The 12,311-nt window shown below is 30.3% G+C and overlaps 1 protein-coding gene across 1 annotated transcript in view; it reads right to left on the bottom strand.

Moving 5' to 3' along the window:
• Nucleotides 1-12,311, bottom strand: part of LOC134722335 (sushi, von Willebrand factor type A, EGF and pentraxin domain-containing protein 1-like) — a 91,123-nt gene that overhangs the window by 26,407 nt on the left and 52,405 nt on the right. The window contains exons 33-39 of the mRNA XM_063585947.1: nucleotides 11,207-11,323; nucleotides 10,617-10,637; nucleotides 10,061-10,078; nucleotides 8,994-9,141; nucleotides 6,133-6,263; nucleotides 4,344-4,559; nucleotides 227-457 (exon numbers count right to left, since the gene is read on the bottom strand). Of these exons, the coding sequence (XP_063442017.1) occupies nucleotides 227-457; nucleotides 4,344-4,559; nucleotides 6,133-6,263; nucleotides 8,994-9,141; nucleotides 10,061-10,078; nucleotides 10,617-10,637; nucleotides 11,207-11,323 (882 nt within the window). The remainder of the gene's footprint in view (nucleotides 1-226; nucleotides 458-4,343; nucleotides 4,560-6,132; nucleotides 6,264-8,993; nucleotides 9,142-10,060; nucleotides 10,079-10,616; nucleotides 10,638-11,206; nucleotides 11,324-12,311) is intronic.

Below are 12,311 nucleotides of genomic sequence, written 5' to 3'. Positions count from 1 at the left end.
TCATATTAACTTTGCACCAAACCAAAAATCTAGAGAAAAGAGATATTTTTCACTCTAATGAAAGTTTTTAACAATAATGTTTTGTCTGCAATATTCTAATTACATTTATATCTGAATTTGATTTCAAATTGTGGATTTTTTAAGTTAAACCAGAGACTTAATACTTGTCTTTTGTTAAACCTAACTCAGTTAGCTTTAAAGAAGTTCTTGATGTTATAACTCTTACCTCCTGTTCCAGTTAATGGACAAGTACATGTATAGGAGTTGACAGCATTGGTACAGACACCATTATTGACACATGGCTGAGCGGCACAGTTATCTACGATGAATTGACAACTAGGCCCTGAGTAACCCAGAGCACATCTACAGATATAGCCACCATAGGAGGAGAAACATGTGCCACCATTCAAACAGCTGCTGGCAGTGCAGTAATTCATTAGCTGACAGACTCCACCATCTGAAATGAAGAAAAACACAGAAAATTACATCTTCTTTATTTCATGCAGCAGTTATTAACCAAAACCAAACAAAGAGATTATGACTTAAAAAAAACATTTATATAAATGTAATATGATTGTGATAAATTAATACCAGTCAATATGTTATTAATGAAAAAAATGCATTTGTTATTTTATAACTTTAGCCCAAGATATTCAACAGTCCTGTAATTTCATAGAAATTGAAAATCAAAGTGCTTGTGAGAACTGGTGGAATGATTGAATTCATTTTTAGTGGGAACTAAAAATTAAACATTACATTGTGCAAAGCAATATAGAAGGCAATACTATGAATTGGAGATATATTTCTTTACCCATAGTTTCCATTTCATATTACTTTAACAGTAATGCCATTGATATATATTTTTTTAACAGATAGAAGCATGCACCATGCACAACTAATGTAGCTTTTGAGACATTTATGGTCATTTGAATACAATTTATACAGCTGATTGCATTGAGTGTGTAGGTAAATGATATATTTTTGGTTAGCTTGCTTGCTAGCTGAACTGTGAAGTCATTATTATGTCAGGTAAACTACCCTCCTTTATAAGTAGATAACCAATATATATTTGTCTTTAGTACTAGACCACTTCAAACGGAGGGTAGTATACCTTACGTAATAATGACTTCACAGTTCAGCTAGCAAGCAAGTAAAGATGTGATCTGTAACTACACATTCAATGCAATCAACTGTAACTATCAGCTAACTTAAATATCTGAGTATATACTATATTGATAATTTTTTCAAATGTTTATGGATAAAATGTATAGAATGTTTTTTTTGCTAGATCAAAATTAATGTTAACTTGAAGTTTAACTATTGAGCCAGTTTCAATTGCATGAATCAAGATCAAGTTTTTTGTAAAATGTGACAAGTCCAACTGAACCAAAGTGATGATAGTTGTAGTTAATACAGAAAGTCAAATTGATAAATCTGTTCTAAACAAAGGATGATTTTACTAACTGAAAAACAAAAGGACAAAAGAGAACAGTTTTGATTGCATGAATGCAATCTTTGTCCTATAAATAAATCCTTTTAAACTTCAGAAGAAAGGCATATTATAAAGTAAGTATTACCAATGCCTTGACAAATAACTGTGACCCAGAGATTATAGGAAGGGAGATTTTTTCAAGTTTCATTCAAAATGGGCTAATTTCCCAAACATTTTTGTGAGTTTACAAAGAGCAACACAGAACAATTCTTATCCAGTGAATAGATAGGTCTATGTTAGTTTTTCCTTATACAATTTACATTGAAAGTCCAAAGAGACCTAACAGAATGTAGGCTGTAACATGACATTTTGGAACCTGATATATATATAACGTTTCTTAAATGTAGCCATCTTTTTTTATAAGCATAGCATGCAAAATGTCACAGATGAAGTTTCATAGTGAAATGAATTACATGAAAACTATAGTAATATGAATGATATAAAGACTCTGTATTGTATGTGTTCTAATACATGCTATTGATTGTCATTTAAATATGTTTCAGATAGAAAACCAGAAATCCTAATGATATAAAAGTTTGTATATCTTACAAGTAAATTGGGATTTTATTGATGAACTTCATGTATTTTTATATTTTTGCAGTGAAGTAGTAGATAAAGAACTTTTTACAAAGAATAGCAAGGTTTCTTCTTTTATTGCTAACCAGTATCAATATTTGAATAAGTTCATTCATGCATATCTTGATAGCTTGCATCAAAGTTACATGAAAGGACATACGATAGTAAAACAATAGATAAATCTTTGTACTGCTCTCTGAACAATTTCCATAAGCATTGTCCTAAACGCTTTTCCAACCTTGTTCAAACCATTACTTCTTCAATTTCTTTTTTTTAAAATTATTTTTATAAAAAAAACCTGATTATATTGGATGAAAAAAACTCAGATTCATATTTCAGGTTAAATTATTATTAATTCAAACCAATTTTATTAACAAAAACCCATTCTTGACCACTATTCTAAAAGCAAAACACAAGGTTCCTTATGACCATTCACTTTCATACTTTATATCTTGGTTCCAATTTTATAAACTATGATTCTATTCTAATGCAATGCTATTTAATTCAAACCATTTCTTGGGATGCTTAGAATCAAGATATTAGCAGATGATATCTTAATTAAAATAAAACAACATTAATATACTGCCAAAATTTTGAGAACACTTTGAGTTTCAAAACTGACAAGTACATAATAGCTATAACCAACAGTCTTGTATTTCTATTTGTAGGTATGTCAATTCAAATGTTCATTTACCATATATATATAGAATTTCAGCACACAATTTTATTTTTTACTTCTATAAAGTAAAAGCTTGAAGACAATTCAAATTGATTACTTTTTGTTGGCACTTGTTATTTAACACAATCACAAATTTTTGCTTAAACTGTACAGCAGATGTTACCTTTTTAATTTAAATTTAAAAACATCTGTAAAAAAATGGGCTAAAAATATTTTAAAAATCAAATATTAATTGTGACAAACAGGTGATTTACTTCAACAGACACAGAAAAGTTGCACATGTACACAATTGAATAAGAACAACATCAAAGTGAAATAATACTGTAATTTTGTTACCAGGGATGGAACCTCAACAGATCTAGAGTTGGTACCCCAAGTGTAAGCACAAGACTCCTCAAAATGTGACCATTAAGTTAAATGATTTTATTTTTTAGCTTTGCATGTTAAAACTATATGTAATGAGACTATGTTTAACAGTAGCTTTTGTTGCAATTGCATTATATTGATATATTTTTAAAAGAAACCTTTATTTTGCCAATTGATTTAATTTTCCTAATCAAGGAAAGTTTAAAAATTTTAAAAGATTGATTACAAATTATTCACTTGTTCCATAAGATAAAGAAAAGCTTATATCATTCAAAAAGTACATTTTCTGTTTCCATAAACTCCAGTACATGTGTTTGTGGGCCACATTGTGTGGTGAAGTTATTGTTTATTTGAAGGATGTCCTGAAACATAGTATCAAGAAATGTTTTAAAATGGTCTGACAAGTTAGCATTGCACTAGAATACATCAAATCTATAGATAATTCATGCTGGGATTTTCATGCTTGTAGCCATCTACAGGTACTTACCATCTAACGAGGCTGGAAACAGTTCATAATACAAGTTACAAGTATCATGTTTACCTAATCTATTTCAAATATGTTTCTATTCACCAAAAAATATGTCTACAGTTTGTTCCCTAAATGACTTTGTGTTGTTTTTGTCAATGGGTTTCTGTCTCATTGACATGACCCACATCTCTCTTATGTTCATATACACCTAGTCGCTATTTAAAAAATTTGTGCTACTAGACCCAAAAATCTGCACTTCTTCAGCTATTGGTGTCATACGACCATGACTTTTAATTATGACTTCAAATCTGTCAGTACCTTTGTGATGTCCAGTAATGGTGGAGAAATATAGATAATGTGTATTGAATACATAGTTTCCTCTTTTATCATTGATTATATAAGCTTCAACTCCACATATTTCAAATAGGTGCAGTGAACTGAGACTTATGCTGAAATATCAGTTTCACTTTTACTACAAATTTTACATTTACAATCAAGTAACCTTGAATATAAGAATACAGAGAGCTAAGCTTCCATCAAATATTGTAAATTCATTTATTTTCCTGGGGATCAATTTTCATAAATTGAAGGAAACTTGCATTTTCATGAATATTTGCCAAAATTTGCTCACAAAGCTTATAGAAAATTTATAATTTGTTGAACATTTAAATTCCTGGTTCACCTGTACCCCTTAAACCCACAAAATTGGTATCAAACTAATAATAATGAATCCACAGTAATGTTCCTAATAATCCACTTACTATCATTATAACCATTAGCACACATGCAGACAGGTTTAGATTCAGGATAGAAATCCACACAGGTCTGTCCTGTTCCACAGCTCCCAGCGCAGACATTCGATTGTCCTCTGACATGACAGTAAGTGCCAGAGTATCCCGAAGGACACATGCAGGTAAAACTGTTGACATTGTCTATACATGTCCCACCATTAGCACATGGATTAGGTGAACACTCATCTGTAATACACATAGTAACATGCATAATAGTTAAACGATATGTTTATAATAATTCATTTGTTTTGTAAGCAGCATAGTGATATATCTTACATAAATAATACATGCAAAGAACATGTGACCAAAATGTGTTGTATGCTTTTTTTGGCAAATACATACCTGCCAACTTTTGAAAATGCCCATGGGGGTTTTAGCGCGCGACAACAATTTCATAGGTTGCAATTCTTCGAGATGACTATTTTGCGCGTGCTGTTTTGTGGTCTAGAAAAAGTGTCATATTTGTAAGATGAGCTTACATGCCTTTTTCTTAAGTTTATTTGCATGATTCTAGTTATTATATCAGTAGAAAATATGAACATGTAGCTGTAAGACCAGGAATTATTTTCATGTGTAAGAATACTAAATAGTTGTTGACTTTTCCAATTTAAAATTATACACAAAGAAGGACCAGCTTTATCAGGTTGGGAACAACACCTAGGGATACCCCCTCAATGTTAGGACATTAAAAACCACTTTTTAAGTACAAATGAGCACACATTCATATTACTTGAAGAAACATTATACTTTAAATGATTTGGTAATTTAATTGAATACATAAATAAAATTATGTTACAGCAAGTGATTAAACTACTATTTATTATCTTCATGGTAGTACTGCATCATTGAAGTTTGTCAATCAGCCATGCTTTTATTCTTATTCTGTGTAAGAACCTCCTTGCAGTTGAAAAATCATTTGTCATGTTCACGATTTTACAATTCTGATCAACTAACAGAATACAACACAAGTTCAATATCTAGCATGTTGAAATAGTCTTGAGAGAAAACGTTTTTGATTGGCTGATTAGTTTGATCATGAGAATCATACAATTTGATTGGCTGAACACGATTGTCCCCCATTGGACACAGTTCAAAATCGGGAACAACAATATTTTTCGTGTAGATTTTCACCAAATCGTGTTTTAGAGGGTTTTTCAGGAACACGATCGTGCAATCGTGACAAAGGGTAAAAATCGTGTAGAACACGCCTAAATCGTGAAAGGTTTGCAAATACATAGCCCAAATAACTTGTCTGTATAGCCAAATGATTATTTTTATTTTACCTTTTGACACAAATGCTTTGATTGTTTATGACATGGATGTACCATGTAACCCAAATTCTGTGTATATATGGCACAAATATATTTTAACCCAAATACTGGTTGTATGGTGTAATTTAATACAAATGCTTTATTTGTACGGTACCACAATGGCAGATCCCAAGGTAGGGGTTAAGGTTTTGGAAGACTCCCTCTTTTTTTAACATCAATGCTTTTGAATGGTGACTTTTGGTTGAAACATCCACCCCTTTTTTATCCTGGGTTGGAAATCTCTCCATGTAAAATGACTGGATCCACACCTGTACCATGTGACACAAATAGATATAAGAAGATGTGTGTGGTATGAGTGTCAAAAGGCTTTGTTTGTATGGTTCCACATATGTGACCCAAATGCTTTATTTGTATGGTACCATGTGACCTAAATGCTTTTTAACACATAAACATTGTTCTTATAACCAAAATAATAATCTGATAATTACCTATATTAGTTTCACAGTCCTCTCCTGTATATCCTCTATTACAGATACATTTCCTTCTGATGGCCCCATAAGATGAGCATTGTCCATTTACACACGGGTCATCAACACAAGGATTTTTTGGAGTTGTACAACTGTAAAATTTATTTAACAATCTTAAATTTTGTAGCTACTACTCTGTAATTGCTATATACTTAGGATAACCACATGAAAATTTGCCTTCTTTTCAATGTCAAATAACAGATATCATGTTTTATGGAGTTCCAATGTATTTGTTATGTTTTGAAATGGTGTGAGCATTGATATTTTGCCTTCTAAAACATTAAGGTTGTGCAAAAGTATGATAACCAATGAAAGACTGACTAATTAATATGAAATTCAGCAGCAGTTATTATGATTTTTTCCAAAAATGAAGCAAATTTCTCCCAACAAATATAATATAGCAGCATTTTTTAGAGGGAAAAGGGAACTAACTCAAAAACAATTTACAACTGTTTGACATTGTGAATGACAAGTGAGTTTATCACAAAACTTCAAGTGAAATGACGGATCTAGACATTTATTTAAAATGTCTTGGTGATTTTGTGTGAAAGTGAAACAAAACCTTCCATCAATCAGCAAGCAACTTTTTTCCAAGTACAAGCATGATCTTTTTCTCTTTCAACTTTCAATTTTAAGAAATGATATTCTTTTTTATAGTTCAAAATTATTACATTCAAATACCAAAACCAACTAATATGTTATGTAAAATTTCTAATTAGCACCATAACTTAATGTGAAAATTTTTGAAGGTTAGCTACAAAACCACATAAATACGAAATTTTACCAATCTACTAATCATGTATAATTTTTAACTTTAAACAAGAATTAAAAAGTCATAGTTTCAGCCCTAAGAAATGCTCCCAAATATGCGTTGACAAAAAGCTCACTTTTACCGAGAAAAATAAGGATATTGTAACAGAAACTCTTATTAAAAATGGCATCATGTCTAAAAATAAATAGGATTTTAAGGTCAAAAGTAAAGCATCACTAAATATAACTTTTGCATACAGAAATCTCATATATATTTGCATGGCCAAACAAAACTGATACATTTTCATATATTTTTCAACTTAAATTAATTTAAACCAAAAATGATACTGAAGCACACACTATACACATATGGGGTTAGTAATACCAGCCTCAATGAATACTTACTATCCCAATGGTGCCGCTGTACTGTAGGTAGTTAAAATATTGTTTAAATTAGTATGTGGCATCAAAAACAGTGCCACACTGGGTTTCTTTCACAATAACTGTAACATTTAGCAGCCTTACCCATTTACTATATAATAGGGGTTTTCAAGTGTAAAATGTAAAATGGGTTTTAAAATTTAGAATGTATAACAGTGTTTCTCAGATTTCACAACATTGGAGTATAAAATGTTATGGGTTACCATGGTTACTAAAGTTTGTACACTGGAAAACAAGGGGTGAACTTTTGATTAGTTAACTTCAAGTGATGGTTTTCTAATGCACAATGAAATATTATGTAAAATTTTGTCTATAGTACTGAAAAGGACAAAACTCAAGCCAAGTATTTCTTTATTCAAAACAAAGATTAATTTTGCACATTTTTTTCAAAGCACAAATTTAACAACTATTTATAGGGAAATCAATGGTGGCATTGAATCTATAGGGGTATTTAAAATGTCAAACTGAGTTTCTCGAAAATTAACATTTTGAGGTGTCAAGCTTTAGCCCCTCTTTTATGTTTTACAGCTAGTTATTTCAATCTGTGATAGTTCTTTTTACAAATTCAAATTGCAGTGGAAATTATTTTCATGACACTCTAAGGGATTAGCTTCACTAATTCAAGCAAAAATATTAAACACATAAATATTGTAGTACAGTGTCATACAGTTTATGAGAGATCAATGAATTTTCAATATTTAGTCAGAATAGGCTAAAGCAATAAATATGAATCCATTTTCAAATGTTCCTGAGATCAAACACTCCTCCATTATTAGCTAATGATATAATGTGCTGATGTTATGATGAATGACTTAATGAATTTAAGTCTATTTCTTTATACATGTAATAATGAAATTATGAAACTTTTATGTTCTTCATTTAAAACATTTTTTCTTGTTACATGTATTAAGAACCGAATATTTAAATAGAAATTTTCATGTGGTTTACATTCGAAAATAATTATTTTACAAATTAAAAGTTTACTTGGATATTTTTATCAATAATGGAGACTGCTTTTATCCTAGCCGACATATCATAAAAACCTGAGGTGGATTTTTTTTCAACCACAGCATATGAATTACTATCAATCTTCCTTCTTAAATTTAACCAGCTTATGTCATGTGTGGTAATACTAAGCACTGATGTAGTTTTCTCTTGCCAAATCATGACAAGACTAACTGTTACCCTTCTTTCAAGCATTCAACACTTCTGTCTAACTTATCAGACAAGTTAAAACAGACCTTGACTCAAGAAAATTAAGAAACAAATGGTAAATTAAGTTATGACAGTTGTTTTCAATTTTCTCTATTGGTAAATATAGTCAAGCATTGAATTTGTCCTGTTTAAAGGACTTCAATCTTTTTTAAATTTACCTTGTAATTCAGTTAAGCATTTACTTTGGAGTTCAGTAATTTAGATAATTCATTTTCTATATTCATAAACTACCCCAGCAGGAGTTCTAAACCCCCCTGTGCTAAATAGTACAATGTATTCATCTTTCATGACTTATGACTGAAAGGAGTATTTGCTTGATTCCCTGTTTACTGATTGAAAGACTTACATTGACCCAGTAAAGCCAGAGTAAGATGGTCATTTTGCTTGATTCCCTATTCACTGACTGAAAGACTTACGTTGACCCAGTAAATCCTGAGTAAGATGGACACAGACAGGTGTATCCACCAACCAGGTCATGACAGGAACCATTATTACAGGGATTAAATCCACTGGTAAACTCACAGTCATCTATATCATTCTCACACAGGTTGCCACTAAAACGATCTACAAATAAATGTTATATAGTTTTTACTACATATTGAATATAATAATTTAAGTAAATTACGAAAAAAACACTTATTTTCATTTCTATTTTAAAGAATATCTACAGCTTTCAACAAACACAGTAGCATACAAATCTTTTCACTTAAATCATTCAATTTATGAAAACAGCCCTGAATGATAAAAAGAAACAAAATTATTACATAGTTTGCAGTAAGGTACAGTTTTCATTTTATCTGTTTTCAATATTGTAATTCCAAACATCCTACCATAACTTAAAACTACTCAATACCACATAATAACACCAGGTAACAGAAAAAAATACAACATATCAAAATAAATTTCATATTCTAATGCATTTAGTTTGGAACGATTATTTTCAATGTGAAATATTTTGAAGAATTCAATTCCATATTTTACCAGTCTGTAACTAAAACAAGCCATCATTTTGAAATAATATTTTTTTTGGTACGTAATTTCTCAAAAAATAAACAAAAAAATCACATTTTTTTCATTTATGGCATTTTTAAGTCAAAATATTTACTAAAATGTAATTTATTTTAATGTTGCATAAGAATGGTGATAAGTGTATTGTATTTAAGCTTGTCATGTCGCTGGGTAAACTCAGTTTGTGACTGTAAAATCAATGCTCTACATAGGCCAAGCTTAAAAAACAAGACAGTTATCTCCTAAATTGTGAATATTTTAATAAAACAAATGGACTTCCTTCTAATGTAATTAATGTTATTGAGTGAAACAATTCTGTGATTTTTCAGACACTTAGAATAAAGGTATAGTGCAAATATCAACAGGTGTGCAAAGGATAACAGTATGATTGGATGTCATTCTAACATTTCTAATCTAGTGTTCATTCCATTCATGCCTTAGAAACATTGAAACAAATGTAATAAGAATAAAATACCTCCTGAGCCTATAGCAGCTTTTTGAAGGAATGATATAGTATGTATTATGAAATTCGTTTTGTAACAGTATATATGAAAGTTTGAAATAAAGATTGAAGAAACTGTTGTGAAATAGATGGGTTCAAAGTCAAAACTGCTAAGAATATATTGTTAACACAATGCATGGTTTATCATACAAATATCACTTCAAATGTCTTTCTATATCTATTTTATGATTACCAATTGCTTTATTTTTTAATTAAGTAGTTCTTAAAAAAATATTGATTTTTATAGCCTTTGCCACAATTTTACATGAGGTACATTTTTTATTACAATAATAAATTCAGAATAAACGATCGATGAAATTAACATTTTGGTTGTCTAGAAATTTCTTTCTGGATAATTACATTCAAAATGATTTTTGTCTTGATCTAAATATACTGGCATGCTTCTAATCTCTTTATTTTAATACCAAATATGCTTCCTGCAAACTTATCTTAAAAGAATATAAAGCTATATTTCTACAATCTGATCAATGAAATGACATATATTGTGTTAACAGTACTAATAACCTACCACCAATTTTTCCTCCAATAACTGTAACACATGTTGAACATATTATCAAATGCATCATCTATTTGTTGGGTCTTTTTCCAAACTTTTAAACAGACCTTCACCTTAGACTAATTTTAATAATATAATCAAAGTACTTATAATTCTTATACTGATGTGAATTTTAGCTTAGAAATTTTTAGCCGATGGAAACCAGTATTATAAACATGGATTTGAACAAAAATCTTTCCTTTGATGATATACTAACGTTATGAACAATTCTTACTAATTATTCTTTTTATTTTGCAAATTCAGAATCATTTACCATTTGTGAGAGAAAAAATTCATTACCAAAAGACAATATAAAATCAAGATGCTTACAACAACAAACACTTCATTTCTTCTACGATAAAATTAACAATATGAAATTTGCAATATTGCATTGCCACACGATACAATTTGCAATATTGCATTGCCACACGATACAATTTGCAATATTGCATTGCCACACGATACAATTTACAATATCCCATTGTCACACAATAAATTTTACAATATAGTATTGCCATGCAGTCGACTTAACAAACAAGTTGAGCATGCTTTAGAAAACTTACTGCTGGTACAAGTACAGGTAAAGGTGAGTACACCAGTCTTTGTACACTGTCCTCCATTAAAACATGGCTGACTATCACATGGGTTGATCTCTGTCTCACATGTTGGACCAGTATATCCTAGAACAAATAGGTAATTATTGATAACACACTAGCACAAAAGAACATGATTTGTAAACTTTAATTTCCTTTCATAAAATACATGATTGTTCATAAACTAAGATTGCTATCTTACTTCTAAAGTAAAGCAGATCCATTTATCCCTTCTGATTTATGTGTTCATAAAGGTTGTTTTTTCAAGCATACCAAAACTTTTGGTCTCCATGACAATGAATGTCACTCTAGAAACATGTATTCATACATACTCGCTTCATTGAAGACCTGTTGGTGACCTTCTGCTGTTTTTTCTATGGTCGGGTTGTTGTCTCTTTGACACATTCCACATTTCCATTCTCAATTTTATTACTTTTATAAAATTGTGACTTGAATGAAGAGTGGTCTCATTGGCACTCATACCACATCTTCTTATATCTATTAGTAAAAGTCTCACATAGCTCATTGAGTACCAAAAATATGTCATTAATTTATAATGGTTTACTGTTATAAATTATTATTTGGATAAAGAGTGGTCCCAATGGCACTCATACCACATCTTCTTATATAGATATATTAACACAGTTAGTTAATACATTACAAAAGTTGATTTCTGTTTTAAATATTGTAGTAAATTAAACAAGAAGTATACAGATGCCCCACTCCCACTATAATTTTCCAAGTTCAATGGACTGTGAAATTGGGTAAAAAATCTAGTTTGCCATTAAATTCAGAAAGATCATACCATAGGGAACATTTGTACTAAGTTTCAAGTTGATTGGACTTCAGCATCATCAAAAACTACCTTGACCAAAAACTTTAACCTGAAAATCACACTTTCATTTTCTATGTTCAGTGGACCGTGAAATTGGGGTAAAAAAACTAATTTTGCTTTAAAATTAGAAAGATCATATCATAAGGAACATGTGTACTAAGTTTCAAAATGATTGGACTTCAGCTTCATCAAAAACTACCTTGACCAAAAACTTTAACCTGAAGCAGGATAGACGGATGA

The sequence above is a fragment of the Mytilus trossulus genome, chromosome 6, assembly GCF_036588685.1.
Source record: "Mytilus trossulus isolate FHL-02 chromosome 6, PNRI_Mtr1.1.1.hap1, whole genome shotgun sequence".
NCBI lineage: Eukaryota > Metazoa > Mollusca > Bivalvia > Mytilida > Mytilidae > Mytilus > Mytilus trossulus.
The sequence above is the reverse complement of the archived record's forward strand: the minus strand, read 5'-3'. Positions and strand labels throughout refer to the sequence as shown.